The 18,113-nt window shown below is 37.1% G+C and overlaps 1 protein-coding gene across 2 annotated transcripts in view; it reads right to left on the reverse strand.

Moving 5' to 3' along the window:
- Positions 1–18,113, reverse strand: part of LOC145989832 (pecanex-like protein 4) — a 131,984-nt gene that overhangs the window by 92,865 nt on the left and 21,006 nt on the right. For both annotated transcript variants that reach the window (XM_083125230.1, XM_083125231.1), the window contains exons 2-3: positions 17,147–17,781; positions 3,973–4,157 (exon numbers count right to left, since the gene is read on the reverse strand). In XM_083125230.1, coding sequence (XP_082981356.1) covers positions 3,973–4,157; positions 17,147–17,644 — 683 coding nt within the window. In that variant the 5' untranslated portion in view covers positions 17,645–17,781. The remainder of the gene's footprint in view (positions 1–3,972; positions 4,158–17,146; positions 17,782–18,113) is intronic.

Below are 18,113 nucleotides of genomic sequence, written 5' to 3' on the forward strand. Positions count from 1 at the left end.
AGAGAGAGAGAGAGAGAGAGAGAGAGAGAGGGGGGGGGGGGGGGGGGGCAGGCAGGTCTTGCTCTCTTCGGCCCTCGAACCGAACTAGCATTACAATGTCTTCATTTTCGAATCACTATATCTTATAAAGCAACCAGAGGACGCTGACTGATCTGATCACCAATCAACTGTATGAATTGTCACACTTACCTCTGAAATCTCATTAACCGATTCTTTGTACAGATCAACCGAAAAATTGAATCCGGGTATTGATATCCTCATTTATTCTAGAACGTTCCGCAGATAAAACGATTCGTTAATATTGCCAGTAGTTGACTCCTTCTCTCATTCAAGAACGTACCCTCTCCCGTCTTCCCAGAGATTAGAAATTGAATCGCCCTACGTGTGGTGCTATCTTTCTTGTGTAGCTTCCAAATGCTGACAAGTCTCTACATAGTGCTCAAGTGCGCTGCGACAACACCGAAAGCGCAAGAAAAGTTTATGTGCAATATTATCCACAACAGGGTTATAGAACTTTCTTCGTCTTGCCTCAATAATTGTCTATCTCCTTAAATCATCGTCACATTATTCAAAAAGCCAAAAACCTAATTTTATCTAGTGTAAAATAAAAAAAAATCCTGGGGTGGGGGGGGCTCGAGCCACCTCAACCCCAGCTTGGATACGTGCTATTAACAATAACAGGGTTATAGAACATTCTCCGTCTTGTCTCGATAATTATTTCTCCCAAATTATCATCACGTTATTCAAGAAGCCAAAATCCTAATTTTATCTAGTGTAAACAGAAAAAATTCCTGAAGGGGGGCTCGAGCCTCCTGATTCCCACCTTGGATACATGCTTTTGACAATAACAGTGTTATAGAACACTCTCCGTCTTGTCTCGATAATTATTTCTCTCAGATTTATAAATTTATTATCTTGACATTATTCAAGACGCCAAAAATCTAATTTTATCTAGTATAAAGTGAAACATTTCCTGAGGGGGGGGGTCGAGGCACCTCATCCCCACCTTGGATACGTGGTATTAACAATAACAAGGGTATAAAACATGCTCCGTCTTGCCTCGATAATTATTTCTCTCCTTACATTATTTTCACATTATTTAAGAAGCCAAAAACCTAATTTTATCTAACGTAAACTGAAAAATTTCCTTGGGAGAGGGTCGATCCCCCTGTGCCCCATCTTGGATACGTGCTATTATCAATAACAGGGTTACGGAACATTCTCCGTCTTGCCTCGATAATTATTGCTCTCCTTAAATGATTGTAACATTATTTTATTTCACACCACAAGAAACCAAAAACCTCATTTTATCTAGTGTAAACCTAAAACTTTCGGGGGGGGGGGGCTCGAGCCCCCTAAGCCCCCCCCCCTCTGGATACGTGCCTGACTACAGGTAGGAATAGAAAATACAAATGGTGAAAACTGTTGACATAAAATTATTACCGGTAATATTCTAGAATAGTACTGTGTTGCCCAAAATTTGTATAATGGTGACACAGAAATGCAAATTTCACATTTTCAGTGTATCTTCTGCTGTTATAGTCAATAGTAGGTATAAATATTATGGTGTGTATATTTTGATATTGTCCATCGAATACACTTTATGAGAATCTCAATTGCTCAACAACATATTGTACCCATTCGGTATCCACTTCAATGTGCTAATTTCTAACACATACTATGTTCTTTTTCAATTGATTTATGTATGCAAATAGTTACAGAATGAAACAGTGCTTGAAATGGTTGTGTATTAATAATACAATACAAAATTACACCTAAATGTTACTATTGATGTCTTTTTTAATCTTGTGTCGATGTTTTGTCTTGGTTCCCCTGAGCTCTTTCAAACTTAAACTACCAAGATATATACACACACTCAAAACTTTACAAAAGCTCCAACACTTTAATAGTAACATTTAGGATATTATTTCATAATATCCAACATTGGTCACGCAAACTACAAGGCATGTGAGGAAAGTAAAAATATGTATCATAGCAAAAATATGTAAGGCATAAGTTGACAACACTGACAGTAATCTTGATCCTTACTCTTTCCAGTTCATTGGCAGTGCTGCACTGAGTCTTGTGTGAGTCACATGTGCTGGAAATGGCTGCAATCAAGAATCCTGCAAAATGCAAAGTGCGTGCTGTGATACGGTTTTACCAGGCAAAAGATGAATGACAAAGTTGTGTTGTGCCTTCATGGACAGATATCCATTAAGAACACAGGAGCAGGAGGTGATCTACGATTTCAGATGACCTTCTTAAAGGAATTGAAGAGCAAGTGTGTGTGAATAGGTGTGTGACAATAAGACAATTGTGTGTCAAGTTTCCTGAAGTGTCAAGAAACACAATTCATGAAGCCGTGACTGTAACATTAGGGTACAGAACATTATGTGCATGCTGGGTGCCCAAAATGTTGACAGATGAACACAAAACAAAAAGAATGGGTTATGGAGTCCACGTCCTTGAGCGCTATGCAGACAAAGGAGATGCGTTTCTCGACACCATTATGAAGGGATATGAAACAGGTGTACCACCACACGCCTGAATCCAAGCAACAGTCACTGAAGTGTCATCATACACATTCCCCAAAGGCCAAAAAATTAAAAATGTCAATTTCATCCTGCAAGCAAATGCCTTCCGTTTTTTTGGGGCTGATGAAGTTCATGCCTCCTGGAACAACAGTTAAGCTGATGCAAACTGCCACATGTTGTAACATCTTTGACGTGCAATACAGAAGAAAAGGAGGGACATGTTGTCATGTGGAGTCAACTGATTCATGACAGTAAATGCCACTAAAGAGCTCGTTGCAAGATTCCGGTGAGAAGTTCTCGATCATCCTGCATACAGCATAGATCTTGCACCCATTTCATTTGTTTCTTTATTTTGCAGAAACACCTTGCTGGACAACACTTTGACAACGATGCTGAGATCAAGGAGGAAGTCATGACATGGTTCAAGAGGTAGGTGGCAGACTTCTACGATATAGGAATCCACAAGCTAAAATCCAGACTTAACTATGGTGGCAGTTATGTTCAGAAATAGGGTATGTACCAGTACTTCAATTGTAGAAGTAGTTATGTAACATAAACCTTTTGTACATCCTTATTGGCGTTTGTATCTTTACTTTCCTGACATGCCTCGTATCAATAATTAATAATATATTATGAATAAACACACACTATATCCTAACCTGGAAAGAGAAATTATAGATCAAAAATGCTATTCAGCTTTAGGATATCAGGTGGTGAAATTCAATAAGCAAGGGTAAAACAAGACATAATACCAGTGTTCGATATAGGGGGAATGTGGGGTGAAGATATCCCCCAGTTAAGAAAATCTGCATCAAGCAACTCCCGGCTAAGATAATAAACATCCCCCAAATTACCTCAAACTCCACAAAGCCCCCCCTCCTCCCACCCACCCCGGTTACAAATTTCCAGTTTGAGAACTGGATAATACTGAATAATTATTCATTCATGTACTGTACAAGACTTACATAATACGCGACTTACTTAAACTCACAGTTACGTAATAAATCTCGAACATTACAACTACTAGCGCGTATGAACATGTTCATGGCTTTTGCATATTTGTCATCCATTGCAGTATGCATGTATGACATACTGCAATCGATGTCAGTTTGTTTTCATATTCTTATATATATTTTTCATACTTTTATATTTTATATCCGAGTAAATACTGCTGCATGATGTTTCATTTATAAAATAATACTGTGTAAATAATATATATACATATAATAATAATAAATATTGCAGTTTCTTACGAAGTTACACTTAAGCAATTTACAAATTCGACTTACGTAAAGGTTTATGGAATGCATTACTTATCTAACTCAGGAGGTTACTGTACATAAAAATATAAAAAAGAAAACATAAAATCCTACAAATACAAAGTATGACTAACTTATTTCTGAAACTTTTTGTGTATTTTGCCAAAAAATCTTACCACATGACCCACTGAGCAGTGACACATAAAATAACATGGAACGGTCGTGACAAGGCAGCAATCTCAAAAGTATCCAGCGGCTGAAAAGTTGCTGTTTCTGGAGGAGGTGCAACTGCAAGTGGATAATGAGCCACACACACTGTAAACCAACCCCACAACACTATGGTCCACAAAGAACTTTGGTTCTGAAAGATATTTAAAAAAAATAATAACAACAACACAGAACTGAAAACATTAAATGTAAAAATCTTACATGCAATATGCTGACACTATATAATAATGCTTATACATTATTTTAACTCAATAGTGTGAACATAATTCGTTACATATGGCCAAGTAATAACAGTATGAGATTTCAGGTAAAATGCCTGCTTTCTTTCTACAGAGGTTGTTCCGTCTACGTTTGGCCAATTTCGTTCCTCCCCTCCTCCCAGGCAGATTGGACTCACCCGAACTGGCACGTGGCATCCTGCAGTATTGTGCAGTGACTGTCTGGGAACGAAGTTGTTTTCAGCGTGGACGAAAATAACGCACAAAACAGGACCATTCTTTTTCCAAGTGTGTGGTTTCCGCTCTGTGACCAACATGCCGCCCAAACTAAGCCGGTTTTGGGAAGGCTATGTTGCGGCTCTTTATGACGCGCAGTTTAGTGTTTCTGTCATTAGAAAACAGTGCAAGAAGAATGGTTACAACATCAGTTTAAGTGGAATAAAAAATGTTATTAAAAAGTACAAGAGCAACGAAGCTCCACCATTTGGATCACCAACGAAGTTGCCTAGGAAGCGGGCCAAGGCCACCCCTACCATGCAGAGGAAACTGCGCAAAATGGCAATGCAAGAAAATCCACCAACACAAAGGTGTATGGCTAATCGTCTTGACATGTCTTTGGGGGCTGTGAGCCGGACCTTACACCATCAACTCAAGCTGGAAAAAGTCATGAAAGCTCGCTGCCATCTTTTCATGGATGCCCACAAAAAGGAACGAAAGTGTAACGCCCGGAAGCTGTACGAACGGCATCTGGCAAAACAAAGGTGGAAGCACGTCGTAACGCTCGATGAAGCATGGATTTACCTTTCCGACTGTGGTAAACCGAGAGCCATCATGTACCGAGAGAAAGGCGCAAAGAACTTCAGAAGGTGGGTCCGTGTATGTAAAGAATCCTTCCCAAAAGGGTTCATGGTCGTTACTGGCTACTGTTACCGAGGTAAACTGAAGATTCGTAGGGTGGCGAAGAACTGCAAAATAAACTCGCAGTATTAGCAGGAGCAGATCATGCGGCCGATCTACGAGCATGAGATTCCAACAATGTACGGAAATGATGCCAATCTGGTGCGCATTCACATGGACAAGGCCTCATCACATACTTCACGATCGTCCCTCGCATTCTACAGGAAGATGGAGGAGGCAAGTGGTATACAGGTGATACCTTTCAATGAGGTACCTGTTAAATCTCCAGACGCAAGTCCTATGGACTATTGTGCATTTGGCTTGCTGAAGTGGGCTTTGGGAAAACGGCGTGCGACAACTGTGGAAGGACTTTGGAAAGCTGTGCAAAGTGAATGGGACAAGATTCCCCTCCCAGTTCTTCAGAGAAGCCTATTACAGTGGAAATTACGCTGTCGGGCTATTGTTAGGAACCAAGGGACACACATCGAGCACTTACGGACCTGGCGCCATGGATTCGTCTAAATTTTTGGGTAAGTCAAAATTGGCCAAATGTAGACGGAACAACCTCTGTATTAGAAGATTCTCACATAATGCAAAGATAATGCAACTATAAAATCATAGTGGCATGAAGTAGCTGCAGAAGACATTTGTACACTTAGTACACCATTTAAGCTGAAATGTTATGAATTTGATATTTCATGTATGTATAATTGTCAATACATTGGCATGGGTTTGGATTTCGTACGAAGTGTGGCTAGAAAGAAACCGGACTGTTGCTACAAAATCTTTTATTGGTTATTTTGTACAATACGAACATTATCCCCTTCAAAGAACTCCCCTGTACTATCGATACACCGCTCCATATGAATCTTCCATTGCTGGAAGCAGTGCTGGAAATCATTTTCTGAAACCATGTTCATGACTTCAGTCGCTTTTCTTTTCATAGATCCTACGGTCAAAAATCTGGTTCCTTTCAGTGCTAATTTGGCCTTTGGGAATAAAAAAAGACGCACGGAGCGAGATCCAGCGAATAGGGCGAATGTTCTAGCACTGGGATTCCATACTTGGCCAAAAAAGCCTTGACGGACAATGCCGTGTGGGCAGGAGCATTTTCCTGATGAAGAATCCATGACTTGCTTTTCCACAAATCAGATTGTCATCTTCTTACTCGCTCACAAAGGGTCGTCAGCACCGTAATGAAATAATGTTGGTTGACAGTTTGACCTTCGGGTACCCAATTCGAATCAATTCACCGACATTTGCATGTTTGATTCCGTTTTTGACGTGCAAGGCCGTCCAGGACGCAACTCATCCGCGGTCACTTCTCGTCCCTCTTTAAACCTTTGAAACCACTCAAACACTTGCGTGCATGATAAACACTCATCTCCGTACACTTCCTTCAACAAACCATAAGTTTCTGTGGCAGATTTTCCGAGTTTCATAAGAAACTTCACATTGATACGCTGTTCCACTTTCACACTTAACATTTTTCCGACGGAGCACAGATGTACGGTTCACTTTGTACTCAAGCTACAGCGGAACTGACTGCTGCGCACCCTGGGCAATCACACAGTCGATAGGCAGGATATCACGTTATACACTCATGCACCGCTTGAGCTTGACGCGCTTGCCGTTTGTCGACAGCAACATCAATCCGGTTTTTTTCTAGCCACACCTCGTATTTTGTATTGTTAGCACCCAATTGCATTTCTACTACTTTTGGTCAATTATGATGATGAGAAAGAATGATGATTACTTACTTCCATGGCGCTACAGCCCAGGATGGGCCTTGGCCTGATGATTACATATAGTCTTTATTGAGAAGGCATTTTTCGGCTTCTACGGCTGTTTTTACAACCAACTCTCGTTATGAATAGATTCAGATGTCTTTTATAAACAAAATTATATGTAAAATACAGGGCTCAGCCGATACTGATGCAAATGTTGGCTTTTATTTACAGATACTGGCTGATACTTTATCAGCATTTTTATTGTTCATGGAATCCGCAAAAAATACCAAATGACACTTTTGCAGCATCTATTTTTCCTGGAAGCTATGCAAAATTTGAATTGTCCATTGATTTTCATCAATATTATGTACAAATACAGTATTTTGTGATTACATAACAGGTATTTTTCAGGGCGGCCACTGTAGGACGATGATACAATTCAAGTATAATTCCTGGTTTTCAACGCAAGCTTTCCAAAACTTCAAGGGTACAAGCAGATGTTTTCTCTATTTCAAACTTAGGTATTACAGTCTCTCACCACACACACACAAACACATACACAGAAATATATTAACAATATAAATGGTCTGTGCGATTCCAGTGTATCCAAAAATTCTAATTCAAATCAATTGAGCGGTGGAGTTTATAGTTGCCATTTCACATACTCAGACTAGAAATACATCTAAGAACAAAAGTCACAAATGTTAAGGGATATAGTAATCTACGAAAAATTGTTATTTGTAAAAGAATTTCAAATTTACCTAATAAACTTAAAGAAATCAACTTCAAGATATTATATCTCGTAATAATCTTCTGCTTGTCAGATACAATTGTGGATTATTCTGCAAAGGACATTTACAAAGCAAAAGCATTGAGAAAATTATCTTTTATTTTATTTTGCTTTTCCTTCCTCAATAAAAATAAAAGCTAAACTGTGAAAAAATTGCCTCAGTATGTATGTATAAATTCAATGAAATTGGAATTTTTTAAAAGTTGAAATTTTTCACGTCTAAGGAGAAAAATTCAAGCAGAATTCATGCATAATTCCCATAGAGAAAAATTCACACATAATTCCCAAATTCAAGGAATTCCCGATGAGTAGCCACCCTGTTTTTATATTTTGGTGTAATTTTTTAATATCTTAAAGCAAAAGTTAGGTAAAATGATGCTTATGATTGGGATGGAATACTCACTCACTAATATTAATTAATATTTTGAACAAAGTTTAATTATTACAATTTTCAAGCATCAGTATCGGTGGGAATCAATAAGTGTATCAGTATCAGTCAAAAGTGGTATCGACTCTGCCCTAGTAAAATATATACAGTTACAATAGATACGTACATACAGTGGTCGGTAGTAGCATGCTACTTATAGCATCGCTACTGTAGCTAGCTACAAAATTTGTAGCTGTAGTGGCACTACATTTTGAAAATTGTAGCTGTAGCTGTAGCAAAGCTACAACATTCCTGTAGTTGAAGCACAAATTTCACTACAGCATTTTGAGGTAAATTTTGAATGTGGAAACTGTAAACAAAAAAATCGACAATAACGCATACTTTGCAGGAGGTTTACAAAGACGAAGTCTACATATTGCATGGAAATATGGATAATCTAGATTATAAATATTTTGATATCACAGATTATAGAAATCCATGTCATTTATTTCATTAGTATCTGATCCAGATAACTAAATTACATATATTAAGGGTCATTCCATTTCAAATCAGGCAGGAGTTCACCCTCATAGTCACCGATTTTGATGATATTTGGTACACAGCTTTGTTTTGCTCCAAAACCGATACCTATGAGGGTTGTTCAAAATGTAATTTTAGATCAACATGTTTTTTTCAATTAAGTATATCTCGGGAACGAATGAAGATACAGAAGCGTTCTTGAGCTTGTTGTAAAGAGGAAGGACTGTTGCATATTATGAGATGATCAAATGTTGAAACTTAGTAACACTGTTCAAATGTTCAAATTTCAACTTTGAACAGCTCAAAACACCCCCCCCCCCAAATCGATTTTTCTCATTTTTGGATATTTTTAACTACCATCTTTCCTCTTCATACTGAGATAGTTTTATCGAGCTGTTTTTTTATATAAGGGAGAAAAATGAGATTGAAATTTGTCCTGCATCAGCAATGAACTGAGCTGCAGTGTCCCTATGATGAGACTTTTCATTTGTGTCTCACTAAACGATATATATACTTACTGTTCAGGAAAAGATGATATTATACCTGATAATTGGCTTCAATTTGTGCTGTTATTGCTAATTTATATGGTACTGTTTCCATATTTTTAGCCATGTTCGTGGGGACAAGATGTGGGCATGTTGTGAAAATTTCTGTGTCAGCCAAAAACAATAAAGGGGAAAAAATGACGAATGTTGGGAATAATTCCATAAAAGATTGATTTTGCTCAGTTGTTAGACCAATACTAGAAGTACAAAATCTCAAAAGTTCCCGCCCTTCTCCCCTGCGTTTCCCCTCAAGCATCGGATTCACAGACTCCTAGTTACTATCCTACATCTAAACAGTTACTTTCTATTAAACTCTTCATCCGCATTAGATGGACTGAAGAAAAGGTAATGTTTCGTTGTTCAATAATGTAAGTGGTTTTCACGTTATGTAAGAAATCATTTTTTTACTATTAGAAGTTTCTCCATTGTAACTTTTGAATAAATTATGCGACAGAACATTATTTGGAATAAAATTTATAGCCTTATATATAAGTGTTAAATTGATATAAGTTTTAATGTATTTTATCAAAGAATCGCCATATAAGATGTGTCATTAAATAGAAGACTTCGCAGTGATCAGAACGCTACATTTTAAAAGTAGCTTCGCTACAGCTACAGCTACTCTTCCAAAATGTAGCTTCGCTACAGCTACAGCTACATTTTCCAAGAAGTAGCTCGCTACGCTACTCCTGTTCGCTACTCGCTACTTCGCTACTTTTCCGCTACTTTTGCATAAAAGAAATTAACAACCACATCGATATTCCAAGAAGACCCTAGTATGATAGCTGTACTTGCTGGAAAATAGATTCTGTTATTTATTATCATGATTCCCGTCATTCTGTAATTTTGATAGCAGTGTTACTTCAGTTGCTTATTTTCAATATAGTGTTTCAGAATAACATACCTATGTAAGCGGCAGATCAATTCAAATTTGATATATGAGTATTTCAATTAGGATGACACAAAATTAATGATTACAACTATACACAAATAAAATTTGGTAGAATTATTTACATTTATATATCAACATATTTTCCTTGAGAATAAACATTGAGTTAAGTCACATAGTGGTTCGAAACCAGTCTCGATTTCCTTATCTGTGCATAAAGTGGACTCCAAATAAAAACTAGGAAAGACACCTGGAGGATGGGATCCTCCTGCTCCTCCATTCCCCACGCTGCTCTTTCATCATTCTTCCTCATTCTCACAATTAACCAAAAGTGACAGGAAGCGACTCTAGATAAGATTGATTGACTTTTTGTTTTAAGTCCACTTTATGCACAGTAAGGCTAATCGGCACTGGACCTACAGTTTAAAGTGGGGTCCGAACCACTATGTGCCTCCACCAGGTATCGAACCCGGAACCCCTTGACTGTAGATAAGATAATTACTAAATAAAACATTGATCTTCATTGTCATGATTAGCAAAAGTAACAGAAAATCTAAAGGGAAATATATTGAGAAAACTGATGTGCAAATCCGAGAGTTCTGTTAACATACTGAGCCATTGATTGCTGGCACTATTGCTGTCATTCTAGTGGAAAATGGATCGCTCCTATATGCACTGCAAGTTGTGTTTTACACAGTAATTAAAGACATTTTGCTGCCTCTTATACTAGGGATATCCACAATATATGTTCCGGGGTGGCGCAAACGAGGATTTTTTTTTCAGGGGTGCCACAAATGAGGCATTTCCCCGAAATCTCAAAAAAATAGCTGTTAGCTGGAATATATTCATATAAGTTAGTTAGTTGTCTGGATTTTAGAATTATTAAGATACTGTGATATCAAGATATTTATTATCTACATTATCCATATTTCCATGTAATAGACTTTGTCTTTATGAACCTCCTGCAAAAGTAAGCGTTATTGTCGATTTTTTTAATGCTATTGCCACATTCAAAATTTACCTCAAAATGCTGAGAAGAAATGTAGCTGTAGCGAAATTTTCGCTACAACTACAGGAATTTTGTAGCTTCGCTACCGCTACAACTACATTTTTCAAAATGTAGCTCCGCTACAGCTACAGCTACAAATTTTGTAGCTAGCTAGAGTAGCGCCGCTACAAGTAGCGCGCTACTTTCGACCACTGAGACTTCGTACCCACCATCTTGATTACTGACCAGCGGCTAAGTCCCTAATGATTGACAAATTATTACACTTTTTGATAAAGCAAGAGCTTGGTAGTATAATTGTTATGCCATTTAAGGTATTTTAAGTCGATGAGCCAATCGCTATATGCATGCTGTGCCTCCCATGCTGAAAAGAGTCCGCCGCATTGGATACTTTTGGTTTGATCTCGTATATCAGGAATGGTGACACCTATCGATGTCTGGTTTTCTTAGAAATGCTCCAAATAGTGTAAACTTTCACAGTAAATCAATAAATATATTTTTTAAAAATAAACAATTATTTTGTGAAAAACTCATTTTTAAAGCATTTTGTGAGAATAACTGCATGTTGAAAGTTATGTTGATAGTTTATCTTCTTACAATAAAATTTTGTATAATTGTCATTTGTCCAGTAACTTTATAAATATATAAATAGTATTTTAAGTATTCAATTCATCTAAAAATTTAATCAAAACTTCTAACAAACATTTCCCAATATTACAATATATATAATACTATTGTTTGATTTGGGAATATTTTTAAGACTGGTAACTAGTATCGGCAATTGAGTGCCGAACCTTGAGGGATGGGGGAAAGGGATGTTAATCTTCTTATTAGAAAAGACTTAGCATTAAGAGGCCATAGTGTGAGGCAAAAAAGTGGCATAAATTTGTGGGTAATTGCCCTACGTCCCCCTAATAGCCGACATTGATTCTAACTCACAGTTATTCTAATAAAATATTATAAGTAATGAATTTTCTTTCAAATATTCCCGACATTCGTTGTTTTCCCCCCTTCACTTATTTTGACTAACACAGAAGTTTTCACAACATGCCCACATCTCGTCCCCATGAAACGTGGCTAAAAATATGGAAACAGTACCATATAAATTAGCAATAACAGCACAAATTGAAGCCAATTTTCAAGTGTAATATCATCTTTTCCTGAACAGTAAGTATATATATCGTTTAGCGTGACACAAATGAAATGTCTCATCATAGGGACACTGCAGGTCAGTTCATTGCTGATGAAGGACAAATTTTAATCTAATTTTTCTCCCCTATATCAAAAAACAGCTCGATAAAACTATCTCAGTATGAAGAGGAAAGATGGTAGTTAAAAATATCCAAAAATGAGAAAAATCGATTTGGGGGGGGGGGGTGTTTTGAGCTGTTCAAACTTAAAATTTGAAATTTCAAATTTTACTAAGTTTCAACATTTGATCATCTCATAATATGCAACAGTCCTTCCTCTTTACAACGAGCTCAAGAACACTTCTGTATCTTCATTCGTTCCCGAGATATACTTGATTGAAAAAAGCATGTTGATCAAAAAATACATTTTGAACAACCCACATATAATTCGTAATAATCATATTTCAGCAAAATCCTTTCACGGGTATCGGTTTTGGAGCAAAACAAAGCTGTGTACCAAATATCATCAAAATCGGTGACTATGGGGGTGAATTCCTGCCTGATTTGACATGGAATGACCCTAATATATTCCGGCTAACATTTACATTCTTTGAGCTACATCACTATTTCGGAGAGAAATATGCCTCCTTTGCGGCACCTCTGAATAAAAAAAAATGCCTCGCTTGTTCCAACTCTGGAACAAATCCTGTGGATATCCATGGTGTAAGAGATAGGAAAACACACAACTTGCAGTGTAAAAACGAGCCATCCATTTTCCACTAGTGACAAAGTAATAGTGCCAGCAATCAATGGTTCAGTACATTAACAGCATTGATCATTGTCAGTTTCTAGGATCTCACCAGCAAGAAATTATTGTTACAAGACTGATAGATATACAATTTCTGGAATTACAATTATTTTCGTCATTCATTCACAAATTTTAAAATTACAATATGTTTAGAATGCTCAGGTTTACATGTCAGTTTCCTCAATATATCTCATGATATTGTAAAAAGTACACAAGAGTTATTGACTTTCCTGCAAAAATAACAATTATCTTTACTTGTTCCAAATTTACGTATATTTTCTACTTTTACGTAACTTTTGCTAATCATGACAATGAGGATGAATGGTTTATTTAGTAATTCTCTTATCTAGAGTCGCTTTTTGCCACTTTTGTCTAATTGTAGATAAGCTAATCGAGACTAGATTCAAATCATTATGTGACTCCACCAGGTATTGAACCTGGGGCCCTTTGATTATAAGGTGATGAAAATTCCACAGTGTCTCCAGAGAAACATTCCTAACAGGAAACTTACTTAAAGCATCGTTCCATTTGTACCATAGAAGCATTTTCCAGCTATTCCTAATGCTTAGCAAACATACAACCTCTCCCAACTAACATTCCGTTTAAGGGCTAAGAAGAAAATATTGATAAATATCACATTTTTATGTTATTTCCCTTTTGCACAACATTATAGTTAATTTCGATACATATGATAAATTCCAATTAATTTTTAAAAAGTAGTCAGTAACAGAAACATTTTTGAGAACATGCACATGTGTAAGACCTCGTTTCATCAATCTTCCATGTGGGCAGCAGGAATATTTAATATGAAAAATTTTCATTACAAAGCATAGTTTACCCTCCAATAATCACTAGGGAACATGATTTTTGCCTCCGTGAAAGTAATGACTGTTTCTAATGTGTTTTGTAGTGTAGTAAGCGAAACTAATCCTCAAAATTCTTCTACATGTAAAATTTTTTCATAATGTCAATTTTTAATAAAATAAAATTTAAGGTATAAGGTATACAGACATTGGAAAATAAGGCTAGATGTTTACCTGGAAAGGAAAGGGAAAGAATTACTTCATTCGAAAAGTTATGTAAATTTATATATAAGAGACCGGTACACCACAGCGAGTAACTACCAGTTCCAAAACCCCCACGCACATAGGTTGTGCAAGCAACAGATGAAGATACCGCAGATGAGCCGTCAACATCAATCGACGTAGAATACCATTGTGACGAACAAGATGATGGTGTGCACCTCATTATGCATGATGAGCTAAGTGATCTTATACGCGATTTAAATTTGGGAAAAAATGAAGCAGAGATTCTTGGTTCAAGGCTTCAGTAGTCAAAACTCCTTGCGAAAGACACAAAAATTTTAATTTTATCGAAACCTTCACGAACAGTTTTCCAAGTATTTCACAATGAAAGAAAATATGTGCTTCTGTGTAGATATCGTTTCCTTAATGAATGAGTTCGGTGTTCGACATTCAGGACCCAATTGGAGACTGTTCATAGACACCTCAAAATTAAGTATGAAAGCTGTATGGCTGCATAATGGCAATGTTTTACCATCAATTCCTTTATTCCATGCTCTAAATACGAAGGAAACATATGAAACAATGTCTGCTTTGTTAGCAGCTGTAAATTATAATAAATATGAATGGGAAATCTGTGCTGATCTCAAGGTTATTGCCTTGCTCACAGGATTACAGGGAGGTTTTACGAAACATTGCTGCTTTTTGTGCCTGTGGGACAGTCGCGACACAAATCGTCATTTTGTAGTTAAAGATTGGGGAATGAGGGATGAATACCAAATTGGAGAAAAAATGTGAAATATGTGGCGCTTGTTGATCCAAAGAAGAGTCTTCTCCCACCACTACATATTAAATTAGGACTCATGAAGAACTTCGTGAAAGCCTTGAATAAATATGGCAGTGGATTTCTTTACCTCCAAGACCTTTTGTCGAACTAGACAACAAGCAAAATTGAAGGAAAGTATTTTTGTGGGACCACAAATTACAAAACTCCTGAAAGACAAAATTTTTTAATCAAAGCTCCAAGACGTCGAGCTGGCAGCGTGGCGTTTCTTCAAAGCTGTGGTGAATGGATCCCTGGGAAACAAAAAAGAAGAGAACTATGAATTTCTAGTTTCAGAGCTACTGACGTGTTACAAAGAAATGGGTTGCCGAATGTCTTTAAAAATTCATCTTCTACATTCTCATCTTGAATATCTTGAATATTTTCCACAGAATTTAGGTGATGTAAGTGATGAACAGGGGGAAAGGTTCCATCAGAACATTTCTGACATGGAACGTCGTTACCAAGGATGATGGGACCCAGCCATGTTAGGGGATTACTGTTGGAATACGAAACGAGAAAGTAGCACTGAATATAAGAGCGTTCATTGAAAGGTCGACATTTTTTACCTATTCTCAAGTAAACGTATGTTTTTGTATTGTTCGAATTTCCTTATCTGTAGCACGCTAATTACTTTTGACTAGTGGCTATTACTTATTTCCTTATAAAATGATACTTTATATTATTTACATGTACTTACATGATGTGCAATTCATGGCTCTGTACATTTGTTACGCATATTTCCATGTATACTGAAATCTACCTGTAAAAATAAAATCTTGCGTGTTAGAGCACTTTTTTCGTTATTTTTGAATTCAGCACACTTGTTTCCATAAGAGGCAACTTATTTTGCTCTGGAGGCAAAAAAAAAAAAAATATTTCATTTGTTCCTTAGTGATAATTGCTCATTCTTCCATTATATCATTATTTAAACCTGCAGAAATGGTAAAACTGTACCACACCTTGTCTCTCAAAGACATAGTAAAATGGACTCTCGAAGAGCAGACGACAAAACACACAAGAACCAGTGACGTATCAACATGCTGGCCTCGTAACTTTGGATGTCTCGTTTCTCAACTTAAATTGAATGGACAGAAATGTGAAAACACACAGGGGTCATGTTTCTATGGTGTAATTTTTAAAATGGGTGTACATAAACTTTGAGTTGAAATGTCAGTTATAGAAGAATTATTTTATCTTCATTTTGGATATCAGTCATAATTATGTAGATAATCAGAAAATCTGGTTATCCATCATGTTCACAACAATTAGCATCCTCGAAAGAGTCAGTGAGAAGTATTTTTCATTCAAAATACTGCCTTCATATCCGTCTAAGGTTTGTTTCTTGTGGTGTTTGTGCTTGTAGTGCTTCTAGGATCACTATAGCAGCATGGAAGAACTTTATGTTCAGATCGCTCCCCCCCCCCCCGGAAATTTCCATCTACTTTGCATGCCAGCATTGCAAAACTCTGTCACATCTACTCTAATATCCCTGGAGTAATTCTGATGACATCACAGGCAGCAAGGATTCTTGCCAGGAGAATAATCAGCAGCCATTACTGCAAGACAGTGCACTCTGAAAACTGCAACGCAATGCAGGCTCACAAAGATATGGCAACTGTGTTCATCACCAGTGGAACCTCCAGTGTATTCCCGATTCCTCTCGCTGGACGTGCCTCTGCTTTTGTCTCTTGTATGTTTCATTGTAGAGTGCTATGATACACTGTAGTAATGTCCATATTAAATATACAAGCTGCATCTTTCACTTGTCTGATTCCACTGTCATAGGCACCCCAACCACTCTTAACATATAATTCTTTAATGACGTGTTTCCAGACCGGGGTTCCTTATCTCATATTGGTAATTGGTTAAGTCTCCATTCACCCTGCCAGTTTGATTCAAGGTCACGGAAACACCCTGTATATTTATTTTTCACTGGAACTACACCATACCAATGTACCAGAATTTGTATTTAAATATACATAACTTCACAAGAAATGAATCACAAAATCCAAATTATTTCCACAATATTGATGCAAAAATTATGTAAATTATGTATTTTGCAGTGTCATTGCATTCGGAAATGCAATAGAAATTGCATCACATAATTTCTAGGATATTTGGACTGCAAAAGCATGGTACATAATTCTTGCAAACTCCGGAAGCCACCCAGACTCTGAAAAATTATTGGCTGGTATCAGCAAGTAAGTTTCAACTTACACTTTCCGATACCAATCCACTATCAGCTGCATCAATGTACTGGTATAAGCTTAGCCCTAAATAGGACATGACATGTGTTGCTATGTTGCTGATTATTTATTAATATTATAATATAAGTAAAACATGAAGGAACTTACCTCAAATAATGATCCCACAACAGAAGGCTTCAGGAAATGTAAACAAAAAGAGCACATAACACCACTCACTAGTGCATGGATTCCAAGATTGGTCTTGTATTTCTTAAGAGGCACGATGAATTCCCATGTCTGTGGTCCGAGGAAAGAGGTGAACTCGATTACGTCATCCTGGGCTAAAACATTGTTTCCTCTGAATTTCAACACAGCCGAAGCATTTTCTTGGAAACAAGCACTCACAACTTGAACGGTCACCACAAACACACCCATTAAAACTCCATACACTGATAAATAAAGTGCAGGTTGCATCAATGCATTTTCTGCGATCACGGTGAAAAGGGCACCCAAAAAGGCAGGGAAAGAAAATATCACTATCTGCATCAAATAGACGTAGCATGGTGCACTGTAACCAAGAGCTAACTTTGGTCCTCCCAAAAACGTTTGAATTAACCGTTTGCGAACAAATTCCTTCTTGTAATCATTAATAAGAGGAGCTGCCATAATAGCATGATTTTATGCCTCTGCCCTAAAGGTATGGGACACTCCATATGTACTTTCTGCTGTTCAGTCCCTTGCATCTCTTCATGTCAAGGTCCATACTTAGTTGAATTGTAGTTATCAGAAACTGTTGTAACAATCTGAAAAAACAAAACAAAAGAATGCACAATTATATTATTTTAAGAGAATACAAAACAATTGTCCAAACTGTTATACACACATACACAAAAACACCTCTACAAAGAACAGCACTATTACAGGTATATTTGAAGTAGAAGTAGGTTTACTGTTTCATGCTATGAAGGTACATAAAGGGTGTGAAGGTAGAGGGCACACATTCCCAGTCTCAGCAAAACTGGATATAAAGTGGACTCAAAACAGCTTCGATGAACTTTCACTTTGATAGGAGAGGGGATGCATGGCTTATTTGATTTGTTTGATTTTTGTTATTTAACACCGCTTTTCTGCCACT

Source organism: Lepisma saccharinum, chromosome 7, assembly GCF_977018435.1.
Source record: "Lepisma saccharinum chromosome 7, izLepSacc3.1, whole genome shotgun sequence".
Classification (NCBI taxonomy): domain Eukaryota; kingdom Metazoa; phylum Arthropoda; class Insecta; order Zygentoma; family Lepismatidae; genus Lepisma; species Lepisma saccharinum.